At 36.8% G+C, this 23443-nt stretch overlaps 1 protein-coding gene across 3 annotated transcripts in view; it reads right to left on the reverse strand.

Annotated features, from left to right (window-relative positions):
- LOC105499566 (sec1 family domain containing 2) overlaps positions 1–23443 on the reverse strand; it is a 486957-nt gene that overhangs the window by 250931 nt on the left and 212583 nt on the right. For 2 of the 3 annotated variants that reach the window (XM_011772201.3, XM_011772202.3), the window contains exon 5: positions 16259–16508. In XM_011772201.3, the coding sequence (XP_011770503.2) occupies positions 16259–16508 (250 nt within the window). Of the gene's footprint in view, positions 1–9820; positions 9947–16258; positions 16509–23443 lie in introns of those variants that run through there. The other variant, XM_011772203.3, reaches the window with a different exon arrangement.

Raw genomic sequence — 23443 nt, forward strand, 5'->3', positions numbered from 1 at the left:
AACACACAAATATGTAATAAACTGTGTTCACTTTACAACACACAATGGGGTTGGGAGGCATTGAGCTGGTCTGTCAGAGAAGGTTGATCTCAGAAGGTTGATCTCAGGAGTTGTCTGAGCTGAGCTCGGAAACAGTTAGCTGGGCTGGGCTGCGGAATCAGTTGGAACGAACTGCTCTTGCAAGCACTTAGTATCTCAGTCAGTATAAATATATTTAAGGAACTGCAAGGCCTCTGTCTGGGACAGAGGGAATGAAAGAAAAAAAATGGCCTCCGAACTAAGAAACTGGCCACGGAAAAATGACCTTCTGCTGCTCTGAGAAGTCCAGTGTGGAGGGGTGTGTCACTTTGGTCCAGACAGAGAGGACATGGTGGGTGTAGCCCACTATTTGGTAACCATTTCTAGCTCCTCCCTACCCTGGAGAGTAATAACCCAGATTTTTTTTTTTTTTTTAGCCCAATCATGTGCATTTTTGCTATTCTGTTATTTTAAGCAAAACACTGATTTTTTTCACCATAAAATTGCAGAACAAGGGTCATGTCCTAAAAAAAAAAAAAAAAGCTATAAAAAATCCAATATATGCATGTTCCCAGAATTGTTTTCACTTGTTGAGTCTGACAGTAAAATAAATTTAGACATAAATTGGCTCAAGAAAAAACTGTAAAGATAATAACAATAAGGAAGTAATTAAGAATTTGGTATTTTGATTTTTATTTGCATATACTTCATCAAAAAATTCCAACAAATATATACTGATGGCTTTTGTTCTGTTCTAAATTCTGTATGTAGCTGATGTGATGTATAACAGCTTCAACACTTCCATTCTAATATCTGGAAGGGCTGCTACTCTGAAATGCTATAATCACCTCAAAGTCAAAAGCCATTAAATGTTCATTTCTAAAATAAAAGGCATGTACTCATCTCAAATGATGTCATTTTGTCTGGGCTTCTGTGTGTCCAAGGAGAACAACTTGAAATAATCAAGAATATAATGTGCAGACTCCCAAGGTGACCAGTTATAAGATATAATATGTGCGTGTTTTCTGATTTCTGTCGGAGAGCTGTGAGGTTAGGAGGGGAGCAAGGTTGAAGGGGAATGGTAAGCAAGAGATTAAAGTTTAAAAAAATAATAGAGATACAATTACCAAATAAACTGGTGCCTTGAAATATGTTTCTGAAACAAAATTTAAAGCATCCTACATTTTTAAAATATATGAAAATATGTGCTTCACTTCTTGTCCATGAAAGAGATGACTAAAATACTATGAACTATAACTACAGTGTTATTGTTTACATGGTGCACTGTTTCTGTGATTTCACAGAAAGGCTGTGCATCCTCAGTTAGCATGTATACAATCACATTTTAACTATGAAGAAAACTTTCTTGGCCAAAGATTGAATTCTTTGCAAGGTGGTGATTTGTATGGAAAAGAACCCCCAAATTGTACATCACTATGTGAAAAAAACAGTACAGATTTAACTGTTTTTCTTAACTACAACAACACAAATAAGGAAATAAAGAGTTTAGTCATTTTACAGTATAATTTGGCTTTTAAAAAGTTTCAAAAATTAAAACTCTAAAGCATTTTGCATGTTGGGAAATGTAAATCGCTAATGAACACTGCACCACATCAGTTTCCTCTGCCAGTTGGCTCTCTGTCAGGTTGGCAACAACTCAAGAGCCAGACAGGAAAGTTCAGGCGTGTATCTTGGAGGGGAAAAAAAAAAATGAAAAGAAAAAAATAGAGAAAGGGGCTTCATTTTGTAAACACTTCAGTGAAAATTAACACTCCATTTGGGACCAATTCAGTCAGGTGCTAAGGATAGAATAAACAGGCAACACATGAAGGCAGAAAAAGTCGGGCTTCTATGGGAATTACATTCTTGGTTACATTTAAAACTAAATTTTAAAATACGAATCAGTATCAGCATGGTTGCATGCATACATTCTCCTTCTGCCTTTAAAAATGTTAATCTTGCATTCTCACATCGTAAAATAATGTAAGTCAAAGCCTAGGGCCTGTTGCATCTCTTTTAGTATTTTTTCTGCTGCAATTTTAGGCTGAAATGGTTGTAACTAAACGTTTTTCCTCCCATTCAAGATCCTAATGAACCTCATTTGGAAATTAGAGGATTCTTTTTACATTCTGATTAAGGATAAATTTACTTTTATGCAATAATGTCTCCTAGAATGTGGGACATAAACTCAGCACCAACATTGTCAACAACTTCCTTTCCAATGTTAGTTTTAATATCTTAATGTTGACAATATATCCATGTCTTCTTTATTCTAGGCACTATGAACTTAATACACCAACTGCAAAACATATGCAAAACAAAATCGTACCTGATATCTTCACCTGGAAAGCATATATGGGATCAGGCTTTCTATTTATCAATAGACTTTGCACTAAATACATATCAAAATACTAACTGGTTTTCTCTGCGTAGTGAGTTTTATTTTAAATTTTATTCTGTGTATATTAAAGAAGAAAAGATCACGCTGGAAATCCTGACTTCACCACTATATGATATATCCATGTATCAAAATTAGACTTGTATCCCATACATTTATAAAAATGTTTAAAAAGAACTAAAAGATCTTTCAAGCATTCTAAAATAAAAAAGAATGACTTCTGTAACAAGGAAAAATCCAATTATAAATAACCCATTGTAAAGGAAATTATAAACATAAAGAGAGATATAAATTTCATTCAAATGACAATCCCTGCCCTTCTAAAGCTTATACTTAAAGAATTGTATATAATTACACAGCCACACATGACAGGCACAATTACCATTATTTGAGAGTTGAAGGGCAATCACATGGTGAAAGCAGCTAAGAGTTCTAAGAATTATTTTAGTCAATAGTTGCTCTGAGGCTGTTTTTAAGACACTAGAGGAAATTCCATACAATTATTGTTAGGCATACAAAAAATCTTGAAGCAACTGTTCAGATGTCAGTGACATTTTTATCTCTTTATAAGTAAAATATCAAACTCACTGTGAGAGAAGACAAGATACCTCTATTTTTAAAATACAGAGATATAAACCTGGTTCTTTAACGAATGCTCTTATGGTAGACATATCTAGTTTTTGTATATTGGTATCCCTTCCTTTGTGGAATCACTCCAACTCTCAATCTAAGTGGCAGTTGTGGGACCAGCAATTGCAGTGCTACCCCACTGACCATTTCTTCGAATCCCTTCCCCCATCTCCCCTCTCCCTCTACACACACACAATTATGGCCACATGACTTTGGTTTGGCCAAAGGGTACCCCATCCCCCTGGCAAGTGACTGAAGGCCAATCAGCTTCCTTTCCTGGGACTGATCTACAACCTCTGGAAGAAAAAACCCTCTTTTTTCATGGGTTGCTATTCTAGAATGACATAAACCAAAACTGGCTGGGGGTGATGAGGGGTTACACAGAGGCAATTGTGATAGGAAAGGATGACGCCAATAACTAAAAGGAAGAACATCTTAGAAGATGCAGAGAATACTGATCATGTTGTTGGGTGCCTGCCCCAACTCTCCTAAATATAGCTCTATCTCTGGCAAATATCTCTATCTAAACCCAAATATAAAAGGCAAACACCAACCAGAAAAAACATATTAGCAAAATATATGACTAAGAATTAATAATTGTAATAATCCAAGTGCTCTGATTTTAAATCATTAAGCATAAAATGAATGATTCAGCAGAAAAAAAGGAAGAAGGCAGTATCAACAAAATGAAATTTATATGTGGACTCTACTTCGCTCTTTATGATTCCAAATTTTCTACAATGAGAATTTATTACTGTAATAATAGATTTAAAAAAAGCTTAAAGGCATTAAAATATAAAATTAAATGTAAGAATGTTCCCTGGGATCAGCATGCAGGATGAATGGCTGGGTATGCAAGGAGTCAGAGATGTCAGACAGAAGGCCATGGGCCAATGGGTGTCCAGGAATAAAGAGGCATCTTTGGAGAGATCTAAACAGCACATCAAAGGAAAGAGAAATGGGTTGCAGGGAGGTGCTGCCTACCATGGGGGTGAAGGTGAGTCAATGACTCCACTGCTTCCCTCCTGAGATGACGGTGTGACCCTGAAAAAGACAGATAGTACTGAGGAAGAGCTAATTTGGAAGCGGATGAGGGAGTATATTGATTCAGATAAAAATAAAAAGCATATGAAGCTAGAACCATAGAATGGCAGAGGAAGAAGAGATCTTAGATTTGCATAAAACAAGATTCTCATTTTCTGATGAGTACACTGAGTCTGGAGCAAGCTAAGTGACTTGCAGGTTATACAACTATGGGCATAATTAGGAGTGAAAATTCAGCCTCCTCCCCACTGTGCTCTTTTCAACCACATCACATCATCTCTCCAATTTGATCCATAGCTTTGTGTTCAAGAAAACTACTCTTGCGTTCCATGCATTCCACCTCTTCTCTCTAATGGAGAGTTAACAAGAATCAGTAATAGCTAATCTCTTACACAATTCATTGTATAATTACAAACACAATTATTACTGCCAGCATTGTCATAAAAATTGGTGACATGGACAATATGTGTCATGCATTTGTACACAAATAAATACTAGTACAAGAAGATTCATTCCAGTGTCTCAGATAAGAATAATCATTTTTGTGATGTGGCATGGAAAAATTAAGTACTTGAGAAAGTAATTTGTAGTGATCCTTTAATATGTTAGCAAAATTACTTAACTAGTTAGCTACCTCAATAGGAAGCTCTAAGTATCTATCTACATAGCTTGTGATATATATAAACATGTATTAAACATCTTAAACTTCACTGACATAGTGTCTAGGAATATGTGCTATGGGTAACTATTTTAATATGTTGGATAGTAAAACTAAATGTAACAGTTCCAACATTTCTCCTGGGAGTGATTTTGGCAGACATACGTTCTTCGTCAGAGTTTCCAGCAGAAATCTTAGAAATCAAGAGAAAAAATAGATCCTATTATACCAAACAACCTTGCAAAATACAATAGAAAACAAATATTTAAAGCTGTTTTTTGTTTTGTTTTGTTTTGGCAGCCTTGAAATAACAAATCTGAAACACTAGAAATGAAGGTGTATTTTGTAATGGAAAAGTCTAATACTGGCATGACACAATAAATGAGAATATTTAAATTAGAAACAAGAGATTAGGTAAAATCCTTTCTGAAATGAGTGTTCCCCCTACTCCTGAGGTTTTCCTTTAGCTGAGTGGGTGAATTTGACAGTCATTGTTTTATACACTTTCACTTACTGTAATGAGCTAAAGTTTTCATTCAAGTGTGGGTGACATGAAAGCTGGTGATGGACGTGTAGAATCATTCTTCTAGTTACCATAGCAACATCCTTGTCATCACCAAGCCAGGAGGTATGCTCAAGGTTTAAGGGACAATTCTTCAAGGAAAAGATTTTTGAAATCCTCAAAACTGTCTTTCAATTGGAATAGTGTCCTGGGGAGCAGAAATATGCAGCTATACATATTCTGAAATTTGATGAATTACTGAGGAAAAACTGTGGGATGAGAGAAGAATGCAGAGGTGATAGTAAGGGAAGCATAAGAAGAAAAATTGTTATTAGCTCCTTGTCTTTTACAATTCTCTGTTGGAGGCCGGACACGGTGGCTCATGCCTGTAATCCCAGCACTTTGGGAGGCTGAGGCGGGTGGATCACGAGGTCAGGAGATCGAGACCATCCTGGCTAACACGGTGAACCCCGTCTCTACTGAAAATACAAGAAATTAGCCAGGTGTGGTGGCGGGTGCCTGTAGTCCCAGTTACGCAGGAGGCTGAGGCAGGAGAATGGCATGAACCCAGGAGGTGGAGCTTGCAGTGAGCCCAGATCGCGCCACTGCACTCCAGCCTGGGCGACAGTGCGAGACTCTGTCTCAAAAGCAAACCAAAACAAAACAAAACAAAAAATTCTCTTTTGGGAAGTACTTCATATATTATAAAGAAGACTCACTTTCTACAAGGTTAGAGAAAATTACTTGGCTAAGTATGAAAAGTGCTTTGTTTGAAAGACAACTTCTCAAACATAATAAACAAAAGATCCATGCCTTGTGCTAATGGAGATGCAAGCTTTTATAATTAAGTGGTAGCCATGAGGAACAATAATAATTTTATATGGTCTACATTAGACCGAGACTTTTCCAACGAAGAGAGATAACATAAACAAATCATTGCAAATAGATTTTTACTACTGGTTGTAGAATGTGACCTTGTTTTACTATGGATAAGAATACATACATGCTTTCCTTTGGAAACTAGAGCTGAAGGCAGTACCATGAGCTGCCTTCCATAACCCAAGGAAAAACAAATCCTCAACTCCTTCCTCATTCACAGTTGATAAGACTCTGCTCTGTTAGATTTCTAGTGGGGAATGTAAGAGAACCCCAATTGAGAGCTCACTAGACTATGCCTACCTTCCCAGTGTCTTTAAGAACACCGCTTTCCATTTGTCTGTCAGTGAACATTTAGGTTGTTTCCATAGCTTGACTATTATGAACAGTGTGCTTCAGGGAATACCAGAATGCTAATATCTCTTTGAAACAATGGACTATTATTCAACTTTAAAAAAGAAGAAAATTCTGTAATATGTGACAACATGGATGAACCTTGAGGACATTACACTAAGTGAAATAAGCCAGTCACAGATGGACACCAACTGTGTGATTCCATTTATATGAGGTATAGGCAAATTCATAGAATCAAAGAGTGAAATGATGGTTACCCAGGGCTGGGGTAAGGTGAACTGGGGAGTTGCTTGCTAATCAACGGGCATAAATTTTCAGTTATGCAAGGTGAAAGAGTAGAACTTATTCTACTTATTCTGCTGTGCAACATGGTACCTATGGTTAACGATACTGTATTGTACACTTCAAAACTTGTTAAGAGGGTAGTTCTCATGTTAAGTGTTCTTATCACAATAAAATAAAATTAAAAAAAATAAGAGTGCTTTTTAAACCAGACCTGTCTCTCCTCATTTAACATGGTTGATTTTAAACAAGGTAATGAACAGGTGAGAAAAACAGAGAAGAAAAAATTTAGGAAAGACCTAAAATCAAAACTTTTAAAAAGCTGAAGATAATTTTTAAAAAGTATGGTTCGTTATAAAGGTAATTTATACATTTTATATAAAGCAATGTGAAGCTTTTGATTATTCCAATTTGAATAACAGGAATCTCTATACCATTATTTTATGTCAAAGTTTTGGGAATTAAATAGCAAAGGAAGCATAGATATAGATGTAGCTAGAAAAAATACTATCTTGACAGAACATGAGGAGAGCCTCGCAGCTTTCCATAAAACTTACTTTTCACATTCTAGTGTCTTAAAGTCCAAGAACTCAATTAGTGCAATTCCTACCAATGCAGAAGTTCCAGCGTCAGTTCCTCATGCTGGGAAGCTCTTCTCATGGAGTAAATCAGACTTTCTGGCTGGCTTTAGTTTCCAGAGATGTCTGCCTTGTATTTAACCCAAAACTGCCTCTTAGCCTTTTCTGTTCAATAGACAGAGTTCTAATGAGAAGTCTACTTCCATTTAAATGGTAACTTTATAGAATGTATTTGAAAGAAAAATCTATTCTATATCACTAGTAAACTTAAGCCAGATTAAAATATAAACAAATGTAATTTTTTTGTTTTAGTTAAAAGTAATCAAAAAAGGAGATCATAGGGTACTCTCCCTTGCTTTCTGATAAAAGTGTAGCACATCATTTTATCCATCTGGAGATCTTTTAGATTTCTAATAATTTCTAGAGTTAGAGATTCAAAAGCATTCTTCTGTAATCAATGCCTAAGGCCAGGGCTCTAGAATAAAGACTGGAAATTGTTAAGTCCACAAGCTGAATTCTGTCCACCAGTAAGATTTCTTTGATTCATGTAATGTTTTGAATTTAAACCACTTTCTTAAACTTTGGTGATCTCAATTTTTCAAAAATCCAGATTCCTGGTTTCTTGAGAGATTGGAAATATCAGACTCATGCTTCCCTGGCAAAAATAAGAGGATCTCAGGCCAGGCGCAGTGGCTCACCCCTATAATGCCAGCACTTTGGGAGGCCGAGGCGGGTGGATCACAAGAGGTCGAGATCGAGACCATCCTGGCCAACATGGTGAAACCCCATCTCTACTAAAAATACAAAAAATTAGCTGAGCAAGGTGGTGCGTGCCTGTAGTCTCAGCTACTTGGGAGGCTGAGGCAGGAGAATCACTGGAACCGGGGAGGCAGAGGTTGCAGTGAGCCAAGATCGTGCCACTGCACTGCAGCCTGGCAACAGAGAAAGACTCTGTCTCAAAAAAAAAAAAAAAAGAAAAAAAGAAAAAAAGAGGATCTCTAGTTTGACACAGTCTCCACCACTCCCTATTGCCCATTTTAGTAAGACTATACATCCCTGCCATTTATCATTGCATTTTCACTGTTGTTTTTCCCGAAACCTAACCTACTTTAGTTATTTATATCTCTTGCTAGCCTCTGTAAACATCTGAGTTTGAGATTCCTGTGCTAACCCATGGTTTCAACCATTTTTAAAGTATGAAGACACAATATAATCATGCTTTTGATATGTTAATTGAAAAACGGGAAAAAATTATGTAACTTCAGCACTATCTTTAAATAAATTTTATCTTTTATAAATCACAACTGTATCTACAAATATTTGTATATTTATATGTGAAGAGTAATATCTAGTTCATGGATGATACATAAAGCACACATGAAGCAGTGACCCTTTGCACTAAGTCTTATGTTTTCCCAGGGATCCGTGAGCCAAAGGTTGGGAATCACTGGTCTAGTAAAAGGAATTCTGGACTGGGAATTGGAAGACACAAACCTTAGTCCTATCCCCTCACTGAACAGGCTATGATTGGTGATGCGAGGCAAGTCAAATAACCTTTTGTGACTTCAATTAACTTTGATGTCCTCATGAACAAAGTGAATAGACTAGATAATTGTTGAGAACATTTCCATCAATAAAACACAATAATATTGTGCCTTATGACTCCTTTTACCTACCATAAAAACCCAGATATCTACAAAACTCCCAAAAAGTATACTTTGATGGATTAAAGGAAAGAATAAATGGAAAACCTGAAAACACAATGAAAACTAACTCTACCATTTCCAGATTTAGACACAATACCATATTTTCTGTACCAAACCATGTTTGAAAAACTAGTAGTATATCTGCAAATAAATTCTGCCAAAGAGAAGTTTGTATTACAGATACATTTCACTTGAATTCAGATATTTGGGCTACATTATTAGACATGCAAGTTTATGGAAATGAGCACACAACTACTAAGAGTCAGAGTCAAAACCAGAACCTAGATCCAATTGACTCCAAATCCTGTGTGTTCTATTACCACTGCCCAGGGTTTCGATGCTGAGAGAGCTTAGACTAATTCTAGGTACATAAATGTGGTCAATAAATACTGATAATCTGAGAATATTTATGATATAAGTCCAGTGATACAGCACACAATAGATCATTATTTCAGTATATACTGTAAAAAATTTTAATATTATAACTGTAATATTAAAACACTGGACATCACTCCTACTCACAGTATCTTGCCTTAGAATTTCCTCTGTCGGAGAAGTCTGTAATTGTAGCAAATACAATTTTCCTACCTAATGTACATTCTCACCTTCTATCTTCTAACAGAATCCTTACTTTGTTTATGACAAATATACACCCAGTTAAAATATGCACTCACCATATTAACATGCAGTCAGAGGTTGCCATGAAACCCAGATCTAGCCAAGGATGCAAGTCTTCTGAGTGGGGCTTTCAAGAAAGCTATTGCTTTCCTAATAAAAAAGGACAGATTTGGCTAGTATATGCCTTTTACCTTCATCCTTCCTCACTTCTTGCCCAAAGCATGGATACTTCTCCCAGGAGGAGAAGTGCCCAGCTCATGACCATGATGATAAAAACCATACCTAGGACAGTGAAGAAGGAAGTCAGAAAGAGCATGAATTCTGCCTGGACTTCTTGCTTAGAAAAATAAACCCCAGTCGTTATGCTAATATGGTAAATTTTTCATTGCATACAACTGGGTATCCTAATGCAAACAAAGGTATTGTAATTGATAATCAAATCAAATTATCAACAGTAAAATAAGAGTTTGATAAATGTAAATTACAGTTATTAGGGTATTATCATGCCTCTGTCATGAACCACTGCATTTTTAGATACTTTGAGTTATTCATTCTCTAGTTTTACACTAAGCCTAAACAGATCTAGCCCTTGTTGACCTGGACTTTAAAGATACTATAGAAATACACGGAAAATCAATGAATAATAATGTGAGTAAATCAATGAGTAATAACAAAACATGTTTAGCAAAACAAATTTTTCCAAAGGAGTTTTTTGTGTCAAAAAATAATATTAAAGTCTTGTTTTCCTTTGTTTCCTGATTCAGAGCCTTCTGATCAATATACCCTAAAGCACTGGTTTGCTCCTAATAGGTCAGAGGTGTGCCAAGCTGCTGCTTCACCTCAGTCCACAGGTCAACTGGGTAGGACCTAGACTGGCCAGAGCCCCCAGGGCTGGTTGCCTTTGATCACAAGAGTCTCGTCCACTTACCTCAATATATTATGCAAACATTCTCATTGTCTATGTGCACATGATGAGAAAAGGCTAGGGAAGCACTACCCTATATGACAGCTAGATGCTATCAAAATCATAATGGTGGTGGGAGAAAAATAGCCTATTTATAATACTAGATGGACCAAACATTAGTTAACACACATAACATCATTTTATTCTCAGCAAAATCAAGAATGGTCAATAGGGCAGTTATGTTTATATCAAGGTTCAAGGATGGATGATTTGCCCACTAACACTCACTGCTGAAAATCAGCAGAGCCCAGACTTTCAAATCAAGAATTCTACATCAAAACACTATATTTTTTTTGATATACCTCTCATATGATGACATTCCAAGTTTACACAGTTCTTTAAAAATAGTGTTTTGATTTCATTCTGTGAAGAAAATTCAAACAGTTTTCTTTGTTTTCTCTTATGACTGCCATGCAAACACTAATGTATATGGAAACTGATACTCTCCTTGAACTTAGCAGGACTGAGAAAGCATAACACTAATCAACATACTTGGCTGTACCGATTTTCTTTTTACAGTTTCCTACCCTCGAAAAGCAGAGAGCCAACCCTTGTTATTTTGTGTGAGTAGAAAAGTGAATTTTTGCCCATCACTCTAGAAATCTCTCCAAAAGTATCTATTAAAAAGTGAACAGAATAAAAGTAAAATAGTATGCTACCATTGAGCATGCTTAAATTTTTGTTTTGTTTTGCTTCGTTTTGTCAGATATTTTTATTGCCTTTCCATACAAGGGAAGAATATAGAGAAATGAAAGAAACTGTCGAAAGTAAACTACATATTTAACAGATAAAAGAAAACATAAATTTTAATCCACAGGGCAATCACTGTCAAGAGATATTATCGAAATACACAAAGTTTAAGTTTCTTAGCCTTGTTTTAGAAAGCTGGGCAACCAACAGATTTCAAAGGCTAGAAGTAATACTTTAATTTATTTATAACAACGCAGAAACAAAGAGGATACATTCATAAAAATAGGGAGGTATGGCAAGATCTATAAGTAGCTAATATAGACAGATTAAAAGGCATAGGCAATATCTAACGTATTAACCAGAATATTAATTCTCTGTTCAAAAAACAAGAACATAATGGGATGGTTGAGCATGCATGGTATAAAATGATATATGTAAGCAAACATGAGTTACAGAATATAATACATGAAACGGTAACCAGAGGTGAGCAGGTTTAGAATATCACGTTTAAAGACGTGGGCTACAGATCCAGAATACCTGGGCTCAATTCCAGGCTCTACTGTTTATCAGTTGGGTGACGTTAGCACGCTTAAATTTTTAGTATACAAAAATGGTTACTTTCTTGATCCTATGAACAGTTAAGATGATAATGCAGGGTAGATAATCATACACCCAAAAGATACAATCCTGAACTCCCTAATACTTAATGTTGAAATCCTAAAAGATCAGAACCTCTAAAGCTAAAATCCTAAACACTGCAATCCTAAAAGTATAATTCTGGAAAAAAAAGTTTTTAATCTTTAAAGATATTTACATTTTTAAAAGGTGATTTATTTGATAAACAACATGACAGAACACTCCAAAAGCCACTTTACACAATAAAACAGCCAATAATAATATCTATTTTTGCAAGCATAAACACTCAGGTATAATAATAACAGTCAGAGGGGTATAACAGTTAAGATGAGAGGAACTATATTTATAGAGAAATAGGGTCAAAAAGGGAAATGTATAAACATATATCTCTCTAATTGGTAATTGCACACACCCAGCTTTATATAATTGCAATCATCTGAATTACCATGATGAACAACCTATGTCTTTTGACAAGATTGATTAAAAACCATGATGGCTCAGACAGGAAAAAAAAAAAAAAACAACGAGTCACCACCCACAAGAGCCAAGATTTCGAGAAAATTTGTCTTTCACAAGTGCAGATGTATGAAAAGGACACCTCTTCATTTATTGAGGAAGTTTCGATGTTTTTATATACATGCACAATGCTTACACACAAAGTCAATGTTGTGATAATGTAGTTCTGTGGAGTCAAATGTGAAAACAAACAAACATTAAATGAGTTAGAATTCTTTGAAAGTCTCTACACATTTTATATCTCCAATTTATACTGGATGTTGGTAACACGGCTCAGGCTGAAGAAGCCTCAGGATTCTGGGGATCAATGATGTAAGTTCTGGAGTCTGAAGTCCAGCAAGCCTGGAGTTCTGATGTCTAAGGCAGCAAAAGAAAAGTATGTCCTAGCTCTCAGAGACAGACCATTTTGCTTTCTGTATTATTATAGTTCTATCCCGGCCCCAGTTGCTTGGATGGTGCCCACCAACACTGAGGGGCAGCTCTTCACCTAATCCACTCAGGCTCACACACTAATTTCCTCTGTAAACACCTTCACAGACACACCCAAAATAATGTCTTACCAGATGTCTAGGTATTCTTTAATACAGTCAAGTTGACAAGTAAAATTAAGTCCACAAGTCCAACCCATGTCAACTTGGCAACCATGCACATCTTCTTAAACCATACTTAATTTCCAAATAAAGACAATAACAAGATAATAGTTCCACCATACATGATTCAACTATCCTGTGTTTGTGATTTTCAGGATTTTAGGTGTTAGGAACTTAGGCTTTAGGGATTTTGATCTTTCAGATATCAACACTTGGAATTGGTGTTCAGAAATGCGTCTTTTAGGATTATCCAAATCTGTAAAACTAAAGCACTGTATGTAGAACTGTCATTCGATTGTTAATCGATTCCTTATTTTCAATAATTCTTTTTAACCAAATTTTCATCAACCACAAAATGTGCATGAGGCAAAAAATAAATTTAGACACTCAGTAACAAGAAAACCAAAACTATACATCAGAATAACATGAGTGCAAACCTTATGCCAACTTGCCAACAGCAAACTGTAGGCAAGTTCACTGTAAAAGCCAGGTTAACCTAGTTCCACCACACACAAAGCACATTTGGAAGGCAATTCAGTTCTTTCAATGTGTACTGGGATATCCTTTCCTAATCTACAAGACCGAGTCAGAGTCACCACTGCCCCAACACTATGCTATTACTTTTTATCCTGAGATGTAAATCAATAATCATTTCAGCAGCTAACTGAAAACATAAACCCTTCTTTTTAGTACATTTTTGATTTCTTGACATACTTAGTAAGAGATATATCTATACTGGCCAAGAAATAAAGTCCTGCTTGTCTTCACAAAGGCTGAAAAAATGTGTGTGTGTGTTCCAGTGGTAAGTTTGAATATGTCAAATTTAAGTAATACCTTCTTTATCCTGTTTAAAGTGTATATCCAAAGTTAATCTAAGCAGCAATTTGTACTTAGTATTATGTCTCTAAAATTTAAAAATATGCTAAAATTTCCATAAACTCTTATTTTTTAATCTTTAATCTCTGAGTTTACAAATTTTCCTAATATTAGTATGAATGCACAGAAGTATTTTAAAAGCAAGAACATGCATATTCTAAGCAACCATAAATAGAGAAACTAATTAAAAAATGAAGTGCTGGGCCAATGAACACCTTGAGTGAATATCAAATGAATACTCTTACTGCATGATTTCAGTTCCAAAAGTACCATAGCAACATACAAATGTTAGAAAAAGCTATCCAAATAACCTCGGTTAAAACATGTCATCTCGTTAACCTGTTTCTGAAATTATGCTTCTTAGGAATAATTTTAATTAAATTCTCCTAGCATTCAAATTTACTTTGAATCCCAGCACGCTTCCAAGCACTGTATAAATCATATTAAAACTTTCTAAGTTGAAATTTATTTATGGCCAAACAAACACATGCAATCACATACAGTGTTATACTTAACGAAACGGCATTAAGTTTTTCTTAAATGGATTTTAAGTTGGCAAACAGGTTTTATACTAAGCAAGAAAACATTTCGTTTCTGTGGAAACTTCATTCAATTTCCGTCTTGACAGGGTTTCATTTTCTATAACCAACCAAAAGAAAGGTCAGCAGTGGGCACAAAGCAAAGTTCACATGCACGGGAGACTAATGCTTAACAGCGGCACATCCTGCTCCCGAGAAGTCTGGACACTCCTCCCAGAGAGGCCCAACAGAGGACAAGAGGAAAAGATGGAGGATATATAAGCTGCCTCCGCTGCAACTTCCTGAATGAAGAAGTCTTCAAACACCTAAACACACCCACACATGCACACACACACACACCAGCAAATGAATGGAAATTTGGTACATTTTTAAAGTACTCACATTTCATACGGAACTTTTAATAACTTCTTACTTTCAGATAGACACAGGTTCAATCCATACTCATGGAAATTAGCTTTACACAAAATATAAATAATAATATTGAATTTGATACAAAATAACACGAATGCCTTCATGAGTTATATTGTAGTTATTATTGGAAGTGAAGGTAGTTAGATTTTATGATGTTTAATCATATTTCCCTAAAATTAGCAGAACCTACTTTACTGGGATGTTTAGGTATTATTCTGGATAATACTAATTAATTCAAATTCAAAATAAAATAAGAAAAGTTAAAATATAAGGCTGGGCATGGTGGTTCACAGTCATAATCTCAGCACTTTGAGAGGCCAAGGAGAGAGGATTGCTTGAGCCCAGGAGTTTGAGACCAGCCTGGGCAACATAGTGAGACTCCATCTCTATTTAATTTTAAAAAAAACCACACACACACGTAATATATGTGTGTATATATATGTGTGTGTATATAAGTATATATGCTATATATACACACACCTGTTTATACATGGACTTATATATTATATATATACACACATATATATATACTGGACTTATATGTATATATATACACAGGTATATATAAATTGGAAATTGGAATATATATATATTATATATATATATAAAACACTACTGAAAATGGCCATTTCCAATCCTATAATACTGTGTAACATCTCAAATAAACAGTTTTTAAAGTCTGAAATGACAATCTCACAGAGAATATATCAATAAAAACTCTTTGAATAGGATGTACTACATTGTATTTTTCCTTACAGATTATACGCTCTGTATTTTGCTATTTTAACAAGGTCTTGGCTCTAAGGAATATTAATTCTGACAAGCAATTAGAAGGGAGGCCATGTCACTACCATGCCATTGCGGAAAAATACTGCAGTGGAAACCTCTAACCCTATAGGCCAGGGGTCCCCAACCCCGGGCTGCAGACAGGTACCCGTCCGTGGCCTGTTAGGAATCGGGCACAGCAGGAGGTGTGCAGTGGGCAAGCAAGTATTACTGTCTGAGCTCTGCCTTCTGTCAGATCAGTAGCAGCATTCGATTCTCATAGGAGTATGAACCCTACTGTGAACTGCACATGTGAGGGATCTAGGTTGCATGCTCCTTATGAGACTCCAACTAATGCCCGATGATGTGAGGTGGAACAGTTTCATCGTGACACCATGCACCTCCATCCCTGTCCCCTGATGGCTGCCCTTGGTGCCAAAAATGTTGGGGACTGTTGCTATAGGCTGGCTAGCATTCATCAGGCCTCATGAAATTCCAAACAACTCCAGTGAAGATGGTTACCTCCTCTTCCCAAAACAGTATTTATTTTGAAACCTGTTTTGTGTATTAGTGATGTTTATGTCCCATATCTTTGTTAGACACTCACCTGTAATTTTTTGCAGCAAAGGTGACAATTCAGATTCCTCACAGAAGACCTGAGCCAATGCTTTCTTGACTTTTTCTTCTGCTTCACCCAGGTCTTTGTCTACTGTGAGCTCTCCAGTGACAGAATAAATATATATGAGAAGGATCAGCAGTTCCTCAGGGCTGTAGTCCTCATTGGTTCTCTGGGTTACAGGCTTAATCATGGGCAACAGCTGATTTAACACAACGGACATTGTTGACTCCCCAATACTCTAAAATAAAAAATGACATGAAAATATGTCAATCTTCTACAAAGATATAATTTATGGACTATATTAGTCTAATGATAGCTTTCAAACAAGTCTGTATGTGATATTTACTGGCTGCATTGCTTTTTATTTGCGTGTTTCTTGTCCTGAAGAGAATACTACAAGTAGTTTGGCATTAGAGTTTTTGTTTTGAAAGTCCTAATTTATAAAATGCCTTGTCACGTTGTAGGTTCCATTAAATCATCTTAATATTGCTTAAACAAATAGGAGTCCATTAATTTTAAAGAAAAAAAAATGTAAGTACTTCAGATACTTGAAATTTTTTTAAAGAGATGTGGTATATTTGTAAGATAATATTACTTAACAAAAAAACAAACATGACAACATCTATATATCCAAATGAATGCTGACACTGCTTCAAAGGAATCACCTCGGATTTTCCAGCATATTCTTTATAATAGTCTCTATATCAGCAAATATTAGCCAGAATACTTTTTAAAACAACAAAAAGTCACTTTCTGCTAAATCTGATGAATAAAATATGGAATCCAACAGGGTAATGTCACTTAGGATTCAAAATTTCTCTGAGTGAGTCAGTAGATAACTCGCATTAAATTTTTAAAAATGCCTTTAGCTCTTCCACAACTTCTTGAGCGATATTTAGCAGAGGATTTCAAAATTCTTTGAATGTGATAATAGCACTGTATTACTGGAGAAACTGTATTATGTACAGAAACTGTACATATTTCTATCATAAATTCTGAGATTTTTGGTGAATACAGAAATCTTCATCTTAAATAATACGATTTAATTCTTCTTAAAATATAAAATAAACCTATAAAATAAAACTCTACACTTTGTATTTACATTCAAATCAGGGGCCAAATTAACACAACTTGCAACTTTCATTAACCATTCATTGAGCACCTACTATGTTGTAGGCACTAGTCTAGGAATACAGCAGTGCACAGAACAAATTCCCTGCTTTCATAGAGTTTACATTGTAGTTAGAGAAAACAATTAAAAAGCAAAAGAAGTAAAACATAAACGGCAGCCCACCCTTATCTATGGTTTTGCTTTCCATGGTTTCACTTACCTGTGGTCCAAAAATATTACATACAATAAGATGTTTTGAGAGAGAGAGAGAGAGAGACCCCATTCCTATAACTTTTAGTATTGTATATTATTAGAACTGTTCTAATTTTTATTAGTTATTGTTAATCTCTTACTGTGCCTAATTTACAAATTAAACTTTATCATAGGTATGTATAGAAAAAAAACACAGTATATACAGGATTCAGGACTATGCATAGTTTCAGGAATCTACTGACAGTCTTGGGTCTTGGAACATAACCCATGCAGATAAGCAAGCAGGGACTACTGTAGTATATTAGAGTGGTAAGTGCTATAAAGAAAAATAAAGCAGGAAGGGAAACACATCTTAGGATGTGCGTCTGTGTGTATGAATATGCACACACAGTTTGGGGCTGCAGTGAGCTATGATTGTGTCAGTGCACTCTAGCCTGCGTAACAGAGCAAGACCCTGTCTCTAAAAAAAGTTCTTTTTAATGCTCAAAGAAGAAAAGCTTTATTGTGGATACAGTTTATGTAGGAAAAGTCGTGTTAAAAGGAAATATTAGAATAAAGAAATACCAGTAGAAACTCCTTCTCTTTTTGAAGAGAAAGTTAACAGCAAACAGCTCAATGTTGTTCTGTGCTGAAATGATTACCCAAAATGGGCTTTTCTAGTCAAGCCATTTCCACACCTGGAAAAATTTGGATAGATCATCTCAAGGTTAAGGTTCATGATTATATTTCATACACAAAAAACAGCTGTTACCATTTATTTCCACTAAAAATCTTGGATGTTCACAATGTACCATAGAAAAATAAAATGTTCAGTCCTTGGAATGGATGAGGTAAAAATGGAAAAGAACAGAATAGAGATTTTATTGTCACATGGTGACAAGACACAATTTACCAAGTGTGAACACACACATGCTTCCAAAGGACCAGGGGGCCGAAAGTTTTGAAGACATCCTACGGCTGCCCTACAGCTTCAGGACTCTCTAGAGCAGGGGTGTCCAACCTTTTGGCTTCCCTAGGCCACACTGGAAGAAGAAGAACTGTCTTGAGCCACACATAAAATACACTACCACTAACGATAGCTGATGAGTTTTTTTAAAATTGCAAAACAATCTCATAATGTTTTAAGAAAGTTTATCAATTCCTTTTGGGCTGCCGCATTCAAAGCCATCCTGGGCCACATGCAGCCCATGGATCATGGGTTGGGCAAACTCGCTCTAGAGGAACCTTCAAGTGTTTCTTTGCTTTATAAGCTGCCCAAAGTAATTTAAAAGAGTCCTGTGGTTGGCCTGTTAAAAGAAGGTCATGAAGGTTGCAGCTTTCATCTTTGCTGTTTACTCTATCACTAACTCCTTGGATGACAATAAACAGATTCTTTCATTGCTTTATGTCCCATTTCTAGAAACCAGGTGTATACATAAAGCATCTATTCTACAGGAGCCCTCTGGGTCTCCCCCCAGAGCAACATGATTTTTTAAAATATAGTTACAAAAAGTTTATATAGTTACAAAACAGAATAGAATAATCATCATGATCAGTTGTAAAGATTCATTCACTAACATCTGGCTTTCAGAGCTTAATTTTCAAGTCATTGGTCTATGATATGTGCAAGAGAATAAAATCTCTCATTAGTTATACCCTATCAGTATTCTGTTGTACATACCAATTTCTAAAATTACATTCTAAATCTGTTTCATGCATCCCAAGAAGCCTATAACTGATCTGAATACAAAGTCAGGAATATTGACCAATCTTAAAGAGCCATCAGAGATGGTGGAATAAAGAGATTCTAGTTCAAAGAAGCTAGATTCCAACACCGATTGTTCCTCTAATTCCTTAACTTCTCAGGATCTCTTCTTTCTAAACTGACATGATCTGACCAGAGGATGGCTGGGCAATAAGTCATGTTATGCCCAGGTCTCCATTTTCACTTTCTTCCCCTTTTCCTTTTTTAAAAACTCTACCATTGTTGTGAAGGCAGGAATTCATACTCTTACTGCTGGCTACTTAGCAAAACGTAAATGCTCAAAAAAGACCAGGTGTGGTGGCGCATGCCTATAATTCCAGTACTTTGGGACGCCAATAGGGGAGGACCACATGAGGCCCGGAGTTTGAGAACAGCCTGGGCAACATAGCAAGACTCCAGTCTCTACATAAAATAAAAAACTAGCTGAGCATGGTGGCATGTGCCTGCAGTCCCAGCTACTCAAGAGGCTGAGGCAGAAGGATCGCTTGAACCCAGAAGTTTGGGGCTGCAGTGAGTTATGATTGTGCCAGTGCACTCTGGCCTGTGCAACAGAGCAAGACTGAATGTAATTGTAGTATCCTGGATGGGCTCTTGGAATAGAAAAAGGACTTTAGGGAAAAATTAATGAAATCTGAATGAAGTCTGGAGTTTATAGTTAATGTACCCATGCTAGTTTCTTATATTTGATAAATGCACCACAGTAATATAAGATTCTAACAATAAGGTGAAGAATATATGGAAACTCTCTGTACTATCTTGGGAACTTTTCTGTAAATCTAAGCTATTCTAAAATAAAATGCTTAGGGAAGGTAAAGGAGGGAGAAGGAAGGGGAAAAGAAGAAAGGAAGGGGAAGGGAGGGCAGGGATGAGAAATAAAGACTTCATGGTCAGGAAGAACTCTTCACAACCTGAGCCATCAGCCAAGATAAGGGACTGACCCAAGAAGCCGTAAAGTCTCCATCAATGGCAAAGACAGGCAGGGTGGTCATCTGCCGAAGATGAAGCAATGAGAACCCTCTGCCGCTCTGGCTTGGAAGGTAAGCTAGACTAGACCCTCTTAGTGCTATCCATAAAAGCATGGTTCTAAACTGAATGTTTATACATTTTCTGCTCTTCTCTATTCTTAGAATGGAACTTTGATAATAAGGAAGAAAAAAAATCAGTGACTCCATAGATTGAAAATGTTTTAAAGGCAGAAGACAGAATCTCAAGAGGATTAATAATAAGGATGTGGGAATAAGATAATACGCTTGGGTTTCAATCCAGGTTGTACCACTTACTAGCTGTATGACCTTGGGCAAATTATTTACCTTCTCCAAGTCTCAATTTCCTCATTTGTAAAATGGAAACAACACCATAAATGCCTGAATATTAGGCAATCCTATATCACAGCCATCCGTGTGCATAACATTGGGACAATTGGTTAAACTACTTTGTGGTTTCAAATGACATAATCCCCACAATAGGGTAGTCCTCGTAAAGACTCAAATATAAAGTGATGCCCTATTTTCTGAGGGCTAATTTGGGGAAAGTACTTTACCTGATTTAGGAATATATAATCATAGCTTTTGCCTCATTAGGTTGTTCTGAAGATGTAACATTAGAAATGAATTACACAACACAATGCCTGGCACACAGCCTCCAGTAAATACAAATTATTACTACCACGACTCCCACCTACTACCCCACAGGCTCCTTTCTTAGAACTGATTAAGATGGTTGGAAAGAGAATTAGACCTTCTAAGAAGAGGAAATTGGTAGTCTCAAAGGAGGGAGGGGAAGCCTGCAAATACTGGGTTTGAAATCACATCTTGGAACTTAACTGCAACAGTCAGTGAAAGGTCAAAGGCAATATAAACATTATTAAACACTCCCATTTAAAAAGGACACGCACAGCAAACCAAATCCAAGACCGAAAGAAAAAAGGCTTCCTTACAAAGTACTGAGATTAAGTTTCTCATTTGTTTTGATATAAATGGGCTTACTAGTAGGAGGTAGAAGACTGAAGCTGTGTCTACAGTGACAAAACCTTTTGTTTATCTGAAGTCTGGGGCTCCTGTTATTCTTGAATGAGTCCTCAGTCACTATGTGCAAAAGGCCCTCTGTAAAATATGTGTTTTCTTTAAAAAAGCTGATCTTTTTGGTTCAATTAAAATGCCACTGCAAAGTCAGAGTTTGTCTCTGTACTGGCTACCTTGGCAGGCATGAGGAGCAAACAGGCTTTATTCCACGTGGCTGCAGAGCAGGCCAGGCTGGCTGTACACCTGCTCTTCTGTGGTGCACAGCCTGAAGACACTCAGTAAAACTCCAAATCATGCTAAGCTTCTGCTGGAGAACCCATCTCTGCAACTCATTGTGTTAGTTCATTTGTGTTGCTATGAAGGAATACCTGAGGCCTGGTACTTTATGAGGAAAAGAGATTTATTTGACTCACAGTTCTGCAGGTTGTACAAGCATGGTGTTAGTATCTGCTTGGCTTCTGGTAAGGCCCCAGGAATCTCCAATCACAAAGGAAGGTAAAGGGGGTACTCAGCACATCACATGATGAGAGAGAGCAAGAAAGAAGTGGGAAGGTACCACACTCTTTTAAACAACCAGATCTTTTATGAACTCAAAGCAAGAACTCACGTGTTACCATGAAGAGGGCACCAAGCTATTCATAATGGATCTACCCCCATAACCCAAACATCTCCCACCAGGCCCCACCTCCAACACTGGGGATCACATTTCGGTTTTTTTGTTATTATTATTTTTGACAAACCAGACTTTACTAAAATTTCTGTTCATCAGATGTAACTAATAAGGCAGTAAAAGGTAAATCCAGTCTCCAACATACACAAAAAACTTCAAAAAATCAGTACAAAGTATACCAAAGCTTGAGACTTCATGAGAGAGGATATCCAAATACCATTAGGCACATATACATGTACTCAGCATCATTAATCAACAGGAAAATGCAAGCTAAATTCACAGTAAATCCATATCATACTAACTGGAATGGCTAAGTGAAAAAAAGAATTAAAAAAGAACCTTCCAATATCAAATGTAGGCAAGGATGTGGAGTCACTAAACCCCTCATACATTGCTACAAGGAGTGAATACTGACATAAACACTATTAAACCTGTTTTGTGACATCATTAAAGCTGAACACAAGAATTTCTGATGAAGCCGAAACTTCACTCTTAGGTACAAGGGTTTCAACATGAGGTTTGGAGAGGGCAAATATCCAAATATCATTCCATCCATGGCCTCCTCAAATCTCATGTCCTTCTCACAATAAAAAATCAGTCATCCCCTCCCAATAGTCCCCCACGGTCTTGACTCATTCCAGAATCAACTCAAAAGTCCAAAGTCTCATCATAGACTCAGAGTAAGTTCCTTTCACTTACAAGCCTGAAAAATCAAAAAAAGCTATTTACTTCCAAGATACAATGATGGTATAGAAATTAGGTAGACGTTCCCATTCCAAAAGGGAGGAATCAGCCAAAAAAAGGGGGCAACAGACCCTACACAACTCTAAAATCCAGCAGGGCAGACATTAAACGTTAATGCCCCCCCCAAAAAAAATCTTTGACTCTATGTCTCACATCCTGGGCACACTGGTGTGAGAAGTAGGCTCCCAAGGCTTTGGACAGCCCTGCCCTTGTGGCTTTGAAGGGTGCAACCACCAAGGTTGCTCTCATGGGTCAGAGCTCAGTGTCTGCAGCTTTTCCAAGCTCAGGATGCAAGCTGCCAGTGGCTCTACCATTCTGGGGTCTGGAGGATGGTGGCCTCCTTCCCACAAAGCTCATCTCGAAAGTGTCTCAGTGTGGAATCTGTGTGGGGGCACCACACTCACATTTCCCCTCCACACTGCCTTACTAGAGTCTCTCTTCAGGGGCTCCACCTCTTCAACAGGTTTCTACCTGGACATCCAGGCTTTCCAATACATCTTCTGAAATCTAAGGGAAAGCTGCCCAGCCTGCTTCACTCATGCACTCTGAGTGCCTACAGTCTTAAAACCATGTAAAACCTGGCAAAGCTTATGGATTGTGCCCTCCAGAGCAGCAACTAGAATAGTATCTGGGGCCCTTTACAGCTGGAGTCACAGCTGGAGCTGGAGTG

Source organism: Macaca nemestrina, chromosome 3, assembly GCF_043159975.1.
Source record: "Macaca nemestrina isolate mMacNem1 chromosome 3, mMacNem.hap1, whole genome shotgun sequence".
Classification (NCBI taxonomy): Eukaryota; Metazoa; Chordata; class Mammalia; order Primates; family Cercopithecidae; genus Macaca; species Macaca nemestrina.